General features: G+C 37.6%; 1 protein-coding gene across 2 annotated transcripts in view; it reads left to right on the forward strand.

The window, feature by feature from the left end:
- Positions 1 to 15,639, forward strand: part of USF3 (upstream transcription factor family member 3) — a 51,976-nt gene that overhangs the window by 21,794 nt on the left and 14,543 nt on the right. Inside the window, exons 2-5 of one of the 2 annotated variants that reach the window (XM_047792204.1) lie at positions 2,771 to 2,895; positions 5,078 to 5,142; positions 6,812 to 6,840; positions 9,374 to 9,456. In XM_047792204.1, coding sequence (XP_047648160.1) covers positions 5,096 to 5,142; positions 6,812 to 6,840; positions 9,374 to 9,456 — 159 coding nt within the window. In that variant the 5' untranslated portion in view covers positions 2,771 to 2,895; positions 5,078 to 5,095. The remainder of the gene's footprint in view (positions 1 to 2,770; positions 2,896 to 5,077; positions 5,143 to 6,811; positions 6,841 to 9,373; positions 9,457 to 15,639) is intronic. The other variant, XM_047792212.1, reaches the window with a different exon arrangement.

The following is a 15,639-nucleotide window of genomic DNA, read 5'->3' on the forward strand; positions in this document are numbered from 1 at the left end:
CCATGAGGATGCAGGTTTGATCCCTGGCCTTGCTCAGTAGGTTAAGGATCCAGTGTTGTTGCAAGCTGTGGCATAGGTTGCAGATGTGGCTCAGATCTGGCGTAGCTGTGGCTGTGGAGTAGGCCAGCAACTGCAGCTCTGATTCGACTCCTAGCATGAGAACTTACGTATCCTTCAGGTGAAGCCCTAAAAAATGTGTGTGTTTGGGGAGTACAAATGAATTTCAAAAACATGTTGAGTGAAAGCTTGATGCAGTAGAATTCTCAATTAGTACATTATAAAGTTCTGTGGTGAAAAAAATAAAAACATTGGTTGCCTCTATGGGAGGAGGGGAAGGGATTTATTAGGAAGGGTCATGAGAGAACTTCCTCTGATGATTAATAATGTTCTGTACTTGGATAGGGGTTGTGTCCCATAGATGTATGCCAAATGAGATTTGTCAAAACTCATTGAATGTTACACTAAAATTTCTGCATTTTACTAATATGTAAGTTTTATATGAAGGGGAAAAAAGTTTTAAAATATGTGGTTTTGATGCAAGTAATCTGAAGGCCACACTTTGAGAACCACTGGGTTTGATTAATTTCAGAAATGATTTTTTCCTACCATGAGAAATAATAATTCATAGATTACTAATGTAACATTTTGACAATTTTCTTTAAAAATTCAGGGCACTTTAAATATTTTAAAGGTTATATTTGTATTTAGTTATAGAAATATTGTATTAAAAATGTCATTTCCTTATTAGTAGGTTAATTAATAAGTGGACAAGGATTTATGATAGTATTATATAGTTCTTTATTCCAGTGTTTGTTCTTTTTAAGCATTAGGAATGAAATTTTAAAATCAGGAGGAATTGGACATGGAAATAATCTTGCATTGAATTATATTAATTGAATTGGTTAAAATGTTCTTTAAGATGGATATTTATAGTGACATTTGGTGAATGGAATGATTCTGATTTGTAGTTGTATTCCTCTTTCAGTAAACTGCTGGCTTTCATCCCAGTGCAATTTATGGAATATGTTTACTTATGTGATAGGCCTCTAGTGTCATTTACTTTAAGATTATAGATGTTTAAAAAATTAAAACTCTTACTTCATATGTCTTAATTATAATGTGAATCTGTACACTTTCAAAAGTGCTATATGGAAACAGTTGGAACTGTGATACCGATGACCAAATGCTGACTCATCTGGGTACAAGGCAAAGCTGACCTTACTGGTTTAGGTAACTTTATCTGGTCAACGCTTGCTACATCCCAAACAGTCTCTGTTACTGTCAAATATTGGTCAGGTGCCTGAAATTTTAGTAGTTAAAGATACCTGCCTGAGGAGTTCCCGTCGTGGCGCAGTAGTTAACAAATCCGACTAGGAACCATGAGGTTGCGGGTTGGGTCCCTGCCCTTGCTCAGTGGGTTAAGGATCCGGCGTTGCCGTGAGCTGTGGTGTAGGTCGAAGACGCGGCTGGGGTGCCGCGTTGCTGTGGCGTAGGCCGGTGGCTGTAGCTCTGATTCGACCCCTGGCCTGGGAACCTCCATATGCCGTGGGAGTGGCCCAAGAAATAGCAAAAAGACCAAAAAAAAAGATACCTGCCTGAGCTTCCAAATTGTCCTGATAAGAACCACCTGGGGGCACTTAATTCAATTTCAGACCCCTTCCTTAGAGACTGACTCAGTGGGGTCTGGCTGGGATGGGCAGAGAATAGGCTTTTTTTTTTTTTGCTTTTTTAGCACTGCCCCCTTGGCATATGGAGGTTACCAAGGCTAGGGACTGAATCAGAGCTGTGGCCACTGGCCTACACCACAGCCACAGCAACGCCACATCTAAGCCACGTCTGTGACCTGCACCACAGCTCACGGCAACACGGGATCCTTAACCCACTGAGCGAGGCCAGGGATTGAACACCGATCCTCATGGATACTAGTTGGATTCGTTTCCACTGCATCACAAAGGGAACTCCAAGAATATGTATTTTTTAAAATAGTACTTTCAGATAGTTCTTATTATCAGGAATGTTTGGAAACATTGCCGTAAAGCAGAGCTCAGTTTCTCAAACCTTTTTTTTTTTGGGGGGGGGGGGACAAAAAAAAGAGGAAGAAGAAAAAGAGAAAAAGAAAAGAATCACCCAGAGACTTTGTTGAAAATACAAATTCCTGGGGCCTACCTAGCACTTCTCATTTGTCTGGAAAGAAACCCCCAAATCTTCACTTTTTTAGGGCACATACAATGCACAGATCTGAAGGCTGTCTTCCTAGTGCCTTAGTGGAGGTCCTAGAGTAAGTTTTAGCCCCTCTCACCAGAGGGAATGGAGAAGTGGGAGATTGAAGGAAAGATAATTTTAGAATCGAGGACAATTAGCTTAAGAGCTAGGCCGAGGACCAGGAAAACCTAAGGGACAGTGAATGTTCATAAGAAAGGAGAGAATAGCCTCCTGGAGACCATCCTGTGGCTGCAACACAACCGTCTTTGTGGGGGTGGAGCAAGCGTAGCCCACTGGGAAGTAACTTTTTTTTTAATTATTATAGTTGATTTACAATGTTTTGTCAACTTCTGCTGAACAGCAAAGTGACCCAATCACACACATTTCCCTGTGCTGTACAGTAGGATCGGAGGTGACTTTTGAAAGCAGCTAGGTTCATTAGCTTTCAAGAAGCGGGGAGAATTCAGGATCATCCTATATGCTTGCCTGCCTTAAGTTGCTAGTCCTTGTTTTACTTGCTGCTAATGGAAACCTATAAACATTCACTGATTTTTTTTCTCTTGTGTAGTAAGAAGAAAACATAACTTATAGACCATCTTCTGATAGAAGATGATAGATTTGGATCAGAAACAGGAGGCACTGGAAGCCAGGAATCAGAAGTGAAGAAATTCTGCAAACCCTTGGGTGAGAAAGGTGACAGAGACGGATGTGTTTACTCACATGGCCCACATTGTCCTAATGTGGTTATCTAATGTGACCTCCTTGCTTTTACGCTGATACAGACTTTCGTACATGTAAGGAAAAAGATGGAATAAGCTGCTGGAAATAGGTCTAGAGCACATATTTCTCCTCGGGCTGCTCTCAGTCAGTACTTGTCTGACAACAGCTAGTTTATATCTGCTATGTCTTTTTCAGGACCTTCCTTCCTTTCTGGAGCCAAAACCTTTACCTGAAATACCTCGTTAATATTTATAACTAATGTCGACTGAATTCCTGTTACTGCTAGGTGCCATGCTATTGTGCTTTCCCTGCATTATTTCGTCATTCCTTTTTCGAAACAACCCAATAATCTAGATACTGTGATTATGGTCCATTTTATAGATGAAACATCTGAGGTTCTAAGAGGTTACATAACTGGCCCAGGACCTCTAGGAAATGGCAGAGCCAGATTTTAATAAACGCAGGCTGACTTAGATTCCCTACTTGCTGCCTTCTTTTTCTCTTAGAGAAAAAATGGGAAACTGCACTTGCAGCTTCCTCCAGTGTATCAGAACAGATATCCCAACTTCACAGACCTCTTTTGAAAGACTGTCGTCAGCCCCTGGGATTTAAAAGCATCAAAGTTGCCATTAGAAAATTTTTGAAAATCAGAAAAGAAATTGCTTATATTTTATAATGCCACACCTGTGGCATATGGGATTTCCCAGGCTAGGGGTTGAATCAGAGCTGCCGCTGCTGGCCTACACCACAGCCACATCAACACCAGATCAGAGCCTCGTCTGTGACCTATACCACAGCTCACAGCAATGCCAGATCCTTAACCCACTGAGCGGGGCCAGGGATTGAACCCACGTCCTCATGGGTACTAGTTAGAGTTGTTACTGATGAGCCACGACAGGAACTCCTGTAATATTCTTGGCTTTATATAACTATGATTAATATTTTAATGTATTTTTTCAGGGTTGTTTTTTTTTTTTTTTGGCATAGGTGTATATTTGCCTATAGTCCCTGTATTCTTTAGTGTCATGATTTTTTTTTGTCTTTTTGCTATTTCCTGGGCCGCTCCCATGGCATATAGGGGTTCCCAGGCTAGGGGTTGAATCTGAGCTGTAGCCGCCGGCCTATACCAGAGCCACAGCAACGCGGAATCTGAGCCACGTCTGCAATCTACACCACAGCTCACGGCAACGCCAGATCCTTAACCCACTGAGCAAGGCCAGGGATCGAACCTGAAACTTCATGGTTCCTAGTGGGATTTGTTGACCACTGAGCCACGACGGGAACTCCATGATATTTTAAATACAAATAGAATTTTCATACTTGAACTCAGATTTTAATTATTCTCAAATCATTAAATAATGTTTAAGACTTCTAGCAGGTTGAAATGAAAGAAGCCTAGCAAAAGAGTGAATGAATGAATGAATAATATGGAATATTATGCTTGTTTGTGTACTTGTCACTTTTGCTTTTTCTTTGTTCAGAGAGGAGGGCTATTGTTTTAAATTTTGTTATCATGAACAAAGACATACTGTCCCAACTCAAGTATGTTTTACCTGTCTTTCCAGGACTTGGTCACCTCTATATCCCCTTTGGGTTTTTCTTGATTTCCAAGTCTATAATGATCTTTCTCCCTTCTAATCTTTTCAGTCACTTTCTGGTTATAATTCACATTTGACATTCACCATGCTCTTCATCTGCTAGTTATAACATTTTTTTGCCCTGTATTTGTACATTTTTTTCTATCCATAACACCCAGTCCAGTACTTTATCATGATGTCACTTTCATTTTTTAATGTCTTGGTATTCAAACAAAGTTGCTATTAATTGGGAGTTCCTGCCATGGCGCAGCAGAAACGAATCTGACTAGTATCCGTGAGGACGTGGGTTTGATCTCTGGCCTCCCTCAGTGGGTTAAGGATCCGGCATTGCTGTGAGCTGTGGTGTAGATCACAGATGCAGCTTGGATCTGGTGTTGTTGTGGCTGTGGTGTAGGCCAGCACCTGTAGCTACGATTTGACCCCTAACCTGGGAACCTCCATATGCCACGGGAGCAGTCCTAAAAAGCAACAACAAAAAAAATTGCCATTAATCAATTTCTTCAAGGTACTGGAATGACTTTGGACCTTCTGATATGTCTTCCTTCTATGCCTTGTAGGTTCCTATCACTGTAACCATGCCAGAAATGACAGAGAATGAGACTCCTACAAAAAAGCAGCACAGGTATGAAGATACAATCCAAAATTAATATACTTTTCGTAGATAAAAAGCAGAATAATTTCCCACTTTGCTAAACAGGTGGTCCTTAGGGCACTTTCATTTGGATGCCTAGAGAGCCATGACTCTTCAAAAATATTGATTGTATTGATAAATATGCATAGATTTACTGAAAAGGGTACATAATTAAATTCACTTGTCCTTTTAATTCTACTAGCAGTGTAACAAGTAAAATGACTATGAGTAATTAAAGTAGTATAATACCTAGTCTATGCTAAATGTTTAGTTTCTCCTAAAATTTGTACTTTCGACCAATATTAGTCTTTGAGGTAGATGCTAAATTCATTTAAGCTGAAGTCAGTTTGAATAGACATTTTGTACAGTTACAAAGCACCAATGCCAATACACACATCCATACAATATTCTGGTTCTTTTGTATAATAACTTCCTTCAGAATTTCTAGCAATTTGGTCAGTGTTTCTGCTTAGAGTTGCATGGACAGTGCTTCCATGATTAAATATTAAAAAATCACTATTCTCTTTCTTCACCAAATAGATATTAGAGAATGCTTATATACTGAGTAATTGTTCATAAAAGGGAAAGTTGGTATTTTTAGTAGATTAGTCTTTATGAAAATGTAAGAATGTGGATCATCATAAATGCAAAAGATGGCCTGGATGCCAGTTGTCAGTGCATGGGTGTTGGTGGCTGCCACACTTTCCTCCCTGGGGGTTACAAGATTCCTCTGTATTGTTGCTTGTCTTCTTTACACACTCACCCTTACCCCTGGCCAGTTGCCAAAGCAAACATTGAAATCACCTACAGTTGACCCTTGAACAACGTGGTAGTTAGGGGTACCTCCCTCTACACAATGGAAAATCGTGTATAATTTATAGCTAGACCTCCTATTCACAGTTCCTCCATAGTCACAGTTCCATATCCATGGATTCAACCAACTGTGGATCCTGTGGTACTGTAGTATTTACTGCTGAAGAAAATCCACGTATAAGTGGACCTGTGTTCAAACCCATGTTGTTTAAGGTTCAGCTGTACTTGGCATATTACTTTGAGAGTTGACTAGCTCCTTAATTACATTTTTCAAATAGGTAAGGTTTCCAATGATTGATTTATTACTTATCAACCAATGACTTCTGGATATGGAAAGTAGAGAATTGTAATTGCTTTCAGAAATTGTGAATTCTAAACTTATATTGAGGAAGTTCCCATTGTGGCTCAGTGGTAAGAATCCGACTTGTATCCATGAGGATGCGGGTTTGATCCCTGGCCTCGCTCAGTGGGTTAAGGATCTGGCATTGCTGTGAGCTGTGGTGTAGTTTGCAGACTCGGTTTGGATCTGGTGTTGCTGTGGCTGTGGCGTAGGCCGGCAGCTGCAGTTCTGATTCTACTCTTAGCTTGGGAATGTCCATATGCCACAGGTGCGGCCCTAAAAAGCAAAAAAAACCCAAAAAACAAAACATCCCAAAACTTATATTGATGTATCTACAGTTAGGTTTTCATACCATAATATACCATTAAGAAAACTTCCCTTCAAATGTTTTCTTATTGATGCAACAAATACAAATTCATAAATTAATTTTTATGGTTCTCAAAATATAATGTAGTAAAATGTTTTCCTATTATTTTCACGTTCCTTTTATCTATATTTTTGTTTCAGAAAGAAGGACCGGGAGACACACAATGCAGGTAAAAACAACAATTTAAATTTTATTTGTTAGCATTTTGGCATTCAAAATGAAATAATACTGCAGTTGATTGTGTTTTTGTGTTCAAACACAGAATTATTATTCCCTATATTTTAGGAAGGTGTTCTTTTATTGCTTGGGGACTTTTTAAAAATGTTTGAAATTAAAGTATAGTTGATATATAATAGTCTATAAATTGCCAGTGTATAGTGACTTCATTTTTAAACGTGTGAACATAATGATTTACAATGTTTAAAGGTTATAATCCATTTATAGTTATTATAAAATATTGGCTGTATTCCCTGTGTTTTACAGTATATCCTTGTAGCTTATTTATTTTATGCATAATAATCTGTACTTTAGTGTCTTTTATTGACAAAATACTCCCTAAGTCTCATGAAGATGGCTTGCTTATTAGCATCTGATTCATAGTCTATTTAGCTAATTTAAGGATCAACATACCCCTGAAACTAGTGTTTTAAGTGTTTCACACAGAGGAATTCCACATAGGCTCTTCCCGAATTGAGTGAAGAGTACTTGTCACTGCAGGACTTCTAGAGAGGGCTTAGCTGCCTCCAGGAGCAGGGAAGAAAGGGGCAGCAGGCGATAGGTTGTAAGGATACTTGAATGTGAACAGTCTTCAATTAAGCTGTGGAATCCTTACTTATAGGAAGAGATGAAGAAATGTAGAAAAAAATTGGATTTTATCTCAAACATCAAGATTATAGGCCAAAGCCAGGTAAACATTTATAGACATAATTGTGCATACATTTACAACTGGGTACTTTTTTTTTTTTTTCTTTTTGCCTTTTCTAGGGCTGCACCCGCAGCATAGGGAGGTTCCCAGGCTAGGGGGTCTAATCTGAGCTGTTGTTGCCGGCCTACGCCAGAGCCACAGCAACGCCAGATCTGAGCCGCATCTGCGACCTACACCACAGCTCACAGCAATGCCGGATCCTTAACCCACTGAACAAGGCCAGGGATTGAACCTGCAACCTCATGGTTCCTAGTTGGATTTGTTAACCACTGAGCCAGGAAGGGAACTCTGGGTACATTTTTTAACATTTTATTTTCCATCAGTGCTATAGTAAGATCTGAAACAATGCACATTTTAGAGTTAATTTCTAGTAGTCTATGAATAGTATCTTTCCCAGTAGGACCCTGGGAAAAAACTATCTGTGGAAAGATGTGGGGAACATTGGTCGGAAATTGCCCTCCCCAAAATGGGAGTTTACGCCTTTTAATTCCCCATTATCACTATGGATAGTCTTTTTTTTTTTTTTTTGCTACACCAGTGGCATATGGAAGTTCCCTGGCAGGGATTAAACCTATGGCTCAGCAGCAACCTCAGCAGCTGCAAAGACAAGGCTGGATCCTTAACCTGCTGCACCACAGCTGGAACTCCACTATGGATAGAGTCTTAATGTTGTTGTTTTTATCTATATGTGTTAAAAAAAAATCTGTTCTTAGATAACAGTAAGTACTACTGTTAGATAATTCAGAAAAAAGGTGAGCTGTACTTTATTGCTTTGTGGCAGTTTTTTTTGGCCATATTAATAAATCTGATTCTTTTTTTTTTTTTTACCAAATGAACTAAATCTTTTTATTCGACTCAAATGTCACATGGGACCATAAATATATTCTGATAGTAACTTATCGAGAGAGAGTAGTCGATGTCATTGAAAAGGATGTCCTTATTGCCGGATTGTGAAGCAAAAAGTATATATTTTGCAAAACACATACTACAATCTGAAAGATCATCTTCTTAGAAGCCCTAAAATCCTTTGGTAAAACTAACAGAAAATAGCTAAGACTAATTTTTCTATTAACAGTGTTTTATAGGGACTATTCAGAGCATCACTTCCATTTTCTTGCTCATTTCTTACAATTTTTAAAGTTGTAGATTAATTAACATTTCTCAGTTAATTTGAGAGGCCGTCATTTGTCCAGCTCCTTAGATGGGAAAAACCTATCTGTGGCCGACATGAATAGCACAGAGCCCATAGGAAAAACTAAACCAGTGCCTTTTCTCACCTATTTTAAGTCCCAACTAATAGCTCTTTCTATTCCAAAAATGCCTTCTAGTCAGCCTAAAAGGTGTTTTAAGGTTCTTGCATCTATCTACAAAGGTCTAATTTGCCCGTTTGCTATTAAGAAGCAGCTTTCTAATGACATAGCTTGTCAATAGTTTCTTGAAATGTAGTTATCATTAAAATCTCTAGTAATTATCTGAAATATAATATAATAATGGCCTAACAGTAATATAATATTGGCAATTTGTGTTTATAATTTGAATTTAATTATTATACATCCCATTATTTAAAATCCTAATAAAAGTTATGACATATCTATTTCCGTAACACTAGTCTTAGAATATCTTAGAAATCTTAGTATAGTTATTTGTATTCAGTAGATACTGTTTGATAAGACTTTCTTAGGGATTTCTTTACCTAAAATTTCTTTACCCAGGGAGAATGAGGCACTTTGGCAGTAGTGCTGCAAGGTCTGATAAATGGATTTTTCCCTCTATCTAGTGGAGAGGCATAGAAAGAAGAAAATCAATGCTGGGATAAACAGAATAGGAGAGCTGATCCCATGCTCCCCTGCGCTGAAACAGGTAAGAAATCCACTCATACTTTCCTTCATTATTTGTTAACAGATAACTCCCTAAAGTGTTTTCTGTGCTCAGAATGATTATTTTTGTTCCCTGCCATTAGTAGCTTTTTTGAAGTTAATAATTACCACATTGTTTTTCCTTTGCTCAATTTTCTATGTACCTATTTTAATTCCTCCCACACCTTCAACAGTATTCTAGTACAGATTTCTATCCACGCAAATAAATGGACCATATAATTTCTAGATCATTAAGATCTCGAAGTCCTGTGATTGCATTTATGTATTTTGCCACTGATTTACCAGGCATTTCTTTTACTTTCTGCCAGTCACGTTTTTTACTAACTTTAAATTCTTACCTAGTCTCTTCTAAGGATCTTTTCCTTATTTTATTCTCCATATCCTGTCAACCTCCATAGTACTTATATCTCAGCTTATTAAAGCTAACAGTTTTCCCTAATGAAATAGCTTTTTGTTTCTTCTGATAATAAAGATAAAGCATGTTCACTAAAAATAAAACAAAACTAAACAAAATTAAATTAATATGGAAGGCATAAAAAAGTTTAAAAAGTAAGCTGACATCCCACTGCCCAGTTATAGCTACTATTAAAATGTCTGTTAACTATTAACCATTAACACTCTTAACATGTCTCCCCAGACATTACTTTAAGAATATATCTGTGTGTATGCATATATATATGTGTGTGTATATATATATATGTATGTGTATATGTGTGTGTGTGTATTTTATAACCTACTTTGTAATCTACTTTGTCATTTTCACTAAATATATCTGTGTGTATGTATATATATACATTTTCACTGTCATTTTCATGAATATATCTGTGTGTATGTATATATATGTGTGTGTGTGTGTGTGTGTACACAGTGCTATTTTATAACCTACTTTGTCATTTTCACTCAGTGGTACATGGTAGACTGCTTGTACATACTTTTCCTCATATGATCTACTTCCTTTTTTAATGCTTATATGGTATTCCATTTAATATAGGACATCATAATTTGTGTTAGCTTTTTTGGTTAATTGTTAATTAAAGTAATATATGCAAAATTAATATATACACATAACAGATATCACTAAAAAGCTAAAAATTACAAACATTAGTCTCCTACCTGCCTGCTTCCCAACTCTAATGTAGCTCCTTAGAGGCAATCATTCTCAACTGTCCCTTCTGGTATTTACCTTTATATTTCAAAATAATGTGCATATATCTTTTTTCCATTTTAGATATTATCTTTTGACTTCTTATTATGCTTTTCCCTTGACTTCCCCTTGTCTAATCCTTCTAATATAATTCTATAGCTTTTGATTGAATCAGCATTATAAACAAGCAGTTACTGTTTATAACTGGGCTAAGGAATATACTATTATTATGTTTCATTTCATATGTGACTTTTGTTTTTTGGAGTTAATAATTGCCTCATTGTTTTTCCTTTGCTCAGTTTTCTTTCTTTCTTTTTTGTTAGGGCCATACCTGTGGCATATGGAAGCTCCCAGGCTAGGGGTTTAATTGGAACTGCAGCTGCCAGTATACACTACAGCAATATCTGCAACCTACACCACAGCTCATGGCAACAACAGATCCTTAACCCACTGAGTGAGGCCAGAGATGGAACCTGTGTCCTCATGGATACTAGTTGTGTTCATTACCACTGAGCCACAGTGGGAACTTCAGCTCAGTTTTCCATATACATATTTTACTTCTTTCCACACTTCCAACAGTCTCTTAGTATCGTTTCTACATGGTCGAATTGCCACTAATTTCTGTTTTCCCTGTTTTTCCTTTGAGACTTTACTTCCGGAATCATTTACCCTTCTTTTTTCCGATCTCAATTAATTGGTCTCTTCCAACTTTTCTGTTTTTAATTCCAGCTCTCATATTTTTAATTGCTAAGACTCTTTTTTTTAAAAAAATTCTCATTGTTCCCTTTAATATCACATCTTGTTTTATGGATATAATATCATCTCACCTTTGATATTATTATATAGAGTTTTGTTTTTTAAATTTTTTTCTTCTATTTTCTATATTGTCTTTATTTCTTCTGATTTCCTTTTCCCCCTTCTGTTTTAATGTTTTGTCTTTCTTTTTGGAGATATTCCTCCAATGTTTATCTGTTTCTTCGTATTTGAGAACAAGGCAAGGCTGATTGAACAGGCTTGTTTTTTGGTGGCTCTAACTATTTAGTGATTAGCTGGTAAGCTGTTGTTGTTGTTGTTGTTGTTGAATAAAAAAATATCAGTATTTATAGGTTTTCTTCTTTGGGGATTAGCTATTAATTTTTATTTTTGGAGAAAGATCCTTCAACCCCTGACCTAGAAGAGGAAATGGTAGGAAGAGGAATATAGGCTCATTGCCATTATTCTGGGAACCAGGATGGGGAAGGGGTGCTGTAGAGTCTCATGCTTTAGGGGGCTGAGCTTTGCTTTAGCCCTCTGTTTTCACTTAGGAGCCTTGTCTTGTCCACTTCTGTGCCAAGTAAGTATCCCTGAGGCTGAAATCCTCTGGTTCAAATTTCATGGAAAATAAACTCCTCTTCTGTGGTTGGGGGGGAAGGGGAAGTCATCCAGCTGCATAGGATGTGTGTGTGTGTGTGTGTGTGTGTGTGTGTGTGTGTGTGTTTGGGTGTGTGTGTGTGTATTGGTTCTTATTACTGCAAAAGAAGAGTTTTTCTACCAGTCCCCTCAGTTTTAACCCCATGCTTCACTCCACCTTCTATGGTAGCCAGTCCCACACCATCCCAGGCTTTTGGAGGGAAGGGCAGATCAAATTTTCACTTCTCAACACTGTCTCCCTCAGCAAGATCTTACACATCAGTTTCTTTCCATCCTCCCCTACACAATGGTACCTAGTCCTGCATAAATGTGTTTTCCAATCTTCTTAAAAATGTACTTTCTGTTTCCTTAAAACAAAAGCAAACTTAAGGGCAGGCACTGTGTCTTCTAATTGTTTTTATTTCTCTATATTTCAGTATATAGTAGCTGCTCAATAAATATTGGTGTTTGTCCAGTAAAATATTCCTCCTCTTAGCTTTTATTCTTATAAGTTCTCTGAAAGGAAATGATTTTTTCTTTCTTGGTGTCCTAGAATGTACAATGGATGTCAGTATTTGGCTCCCAGAAGCTGAGTAGATTTAGATTTTCTTCACTATTGCTATAGGTCCCCACTTTCTTCTGCAGTAGAGAAGCAGTAGGTAGGCCTGATCAGGTTCTGCCTTTGTCTCAACTTTTATTCTTTTATTTTTTGTTTTTGGCCATACCTGCAGCATGAGGAAGTTCTGGGCCAGGGATCAAACCTGTGTCACAGCAGTGACAGTGCTGGATCCTTTAACCATTAGGCCATGAGGAACTCCTGTCTTTGTCTCAACTTCTGGTTTAAAAAAGGATACTATCTTATTTTTAGTTTGATGTGGACCCTTTTGTTTATTTTTGTTATCATTTCCCTTGATTGAAGAGATAGATCAAAAAGAAATATTGGTACAGTTTATGTCAAAGAGTACTATGCCTATGTTTGTTTGCTTTTTGTTTTTTGGCTATAGTATGGAGCAGCTTGATATAGGAGCTCAGTTCCCAAACCAAGGATTAAACCCAGGTCAGAGGGATGAAAGCTGTGAATCTTAACCACCAGACCATCAGGGAACTTCTGCTTATGTTTTCTTCTAGGAGTTCTATGGTTCCCAGTCTTATATTTAGTTCTTTAATCCATTTTGACTTTATTTTTTATATACGGTGTGAGAAAATGTTCTAATTTCTTTCTTTTATGTATAGCTGTCCAGTTTTCCCAGCACCACTTATTGAAGAGATTGTCTTTTCCTCATTGTATGTTCTTGCCTCCTTTGTCATAGATTGACTGTAAATGCATGGGTTTATTTCTGGGCTCTCTGTTTCATTGCTTTAATGCCAGAACCATACTGTTTTGATGACTGTAGCTTTGTAGTAAAGTCTGAAGTTGGGGAGCATGATTCCTCCAGTTTCATTTTTCTTTCTCAAGATTGCTTTGGCTATTTGGGGTCTTTTGTGTTTTCATACAAATATTTGAATAGTTTGTTGTAGTTCTGTGAAAAATGCCATTGGTATTTTGATAGGGATTGCACTGAATCTATAGATTGCCTTGGGTAGCATGTTCATTTTAACAACATTTATTCCTCCACTCCATAACACAAAAATTATAGGCCATTATCACTGATGAACACATGCAGAAATCCTCTACAAAGTGTTAGCAAATCAAATTCAACAGTGGTACACTAAAAAGATTATAAATAGTGATCAAGAGGAATTTATCTTGGTTCAGTATCTACCAAGCAACCAATGTATTACACCATATTAATAATTTGAAGAATAAAAATCATATGATCATTTCAATTGATGCAGAAAAAGCTTTTGACAGAATTCACCATCCATTTATGATTAAAAAAAAAACCTCTCAATAAAGTGGGTATAGAGAAAACATACCTCAAAATAATAAAGGCCTATATTATATATGAGAAGCCTATATTATATATGAGAAGCCTATAGTTAACATCATACTCAATAGCAAAAAACTGAAAGCATCTCTTCTAACAAGACAAGGCCAACTCTCACCACTTTTATGCAACATAGTATTAGAAGTTTTAGCCACAGAAATCAGATAGGAATAACAAATATAAGGAGTCCAAATTGGAAAGGAAGACGTAAAACTGTCACTGTTTGCAGGTGACATGATACTCTTCATAGAAAATCCTAATGATACCACCAGAAAACTACTAGAACTTATTAATGAATTTAGTAAGGTTTCAGGATACAAAATTAATATACAGAAATATGTTACATTTCTATATACTGACAACAAACTACCTGAAAAAGAAATTAAGACAACAACTCCATTTATAGGTGCATTAAAAAGAATAAAATAGGAGTTCCCGTCGTGGCGCAGTGGTTAACGAATCCGACTAGGAACCATGAGGTTGCGGGTTCGGTCCCTGCCCTTGCTCAGTGGGTTAAGGATCCGGCGTTGCCGTGAGCTGTGGTATAGGTTGCAGACGCGGCTCGGATCCCGCGTTGCTGTGGCTCTGGCGTAGGCCGGTGGCTACAGCTCCGATTGGACCCCTAGCCTGGGAACCTCCATATGCTGCGGGAGTGGCCCAAGAAATAGCAACAACAATAACAACAACAACAACAAAAAAAAAGACAAAAAAAGAATAAAATACCTTGAATAAATTTAACTAAGGAGGTAAAAGGTACTCCTTACCTAGAAAACTATAAGACACTGATGAAAGAAGTCAAAGATGTAGCACATCTTCTTGATCCACTCCTCTGTTGATGGACATTTAGGTTGGTTCCATGTCTTGGCTATTGTAAATAGTGCTGCAGTGAACATTGGAGTACATGTGTCTTTGCGAGTCGTGGTTTTCTATGGATAGATGCCCAGGAGTGGGATGGCTGGATCAAATGGTAGTTCTATGTTTAGTTTTCTGAGGAATCTCCATACTGCTTTCCACAGTGGTTGCACCAATTTACAATCCCACCAACAGTGTACTAGTGTTCCTTTTTCTCCACACCTTCTCCAGCACTTATTGTTTGTAGACTTTTTGATGCTGGCCATTCTGGCTGGTGTAAGGTGGTACCTCAGAGTGGTTTTGATTTGCATTTCTCTAATAATGAGTGATGTTGAACATCTTTTCATGTGTTTCTCAGCTATCTGTATGTCTTCTTTGGAGAACTGTCTGTTTAGATCTTCTGCCCATTTTTTGATGGGGTTGTTTGTTTTATTGGTATGGAGCTGTAGAAGTTGTTTGTAAATTTTGGAGATCAACCCCTTGTCAGTTGATTAACTTAAAAAGAACAAAATACCGGCATTCTTAGCAACATGGATGGACCTAGGAACTATCATGCTAAGTGAAGTCAGCCATACAATGAGACACCAACATCAAATGCTTTCACTGACATATAGAATCTGAAAAAAGGACAGACTGAACTTCTTTGCAGAACAGATGCTGACTCATAGACAGTGAAAAACTTATGGTCTCTGGAGGAGACAGTTTGGGGGGGTGAGGGGGTGTGCTTAGGTTATGGGATGGAAATCCTGTGAAATCAGATTATTATGATCCTTATACAACTATAGATGTGATAAATTCATTTGAGTAATAAAAAAATAAAGTAAAAAAAAAAGTCAAAGATGACACAGATGGA

The sequence above is a fragment of the Phacochoerus africanus genome, chromosome 1 (genome assembly GCF_016906955.1).
Source record: "Phacochoerus africanus isolate WHEZ1 chromosome 1, ROS_Pafr_v1, whole genome shotgun sequence".
NCBI classification, from domain to species: domain Eukaryota; kingdom Metazoa; phylum Chordata; class Mammalia; order Artiodactyla; family Suidae; genus Phacochoerus; species Phacochoerus africanus.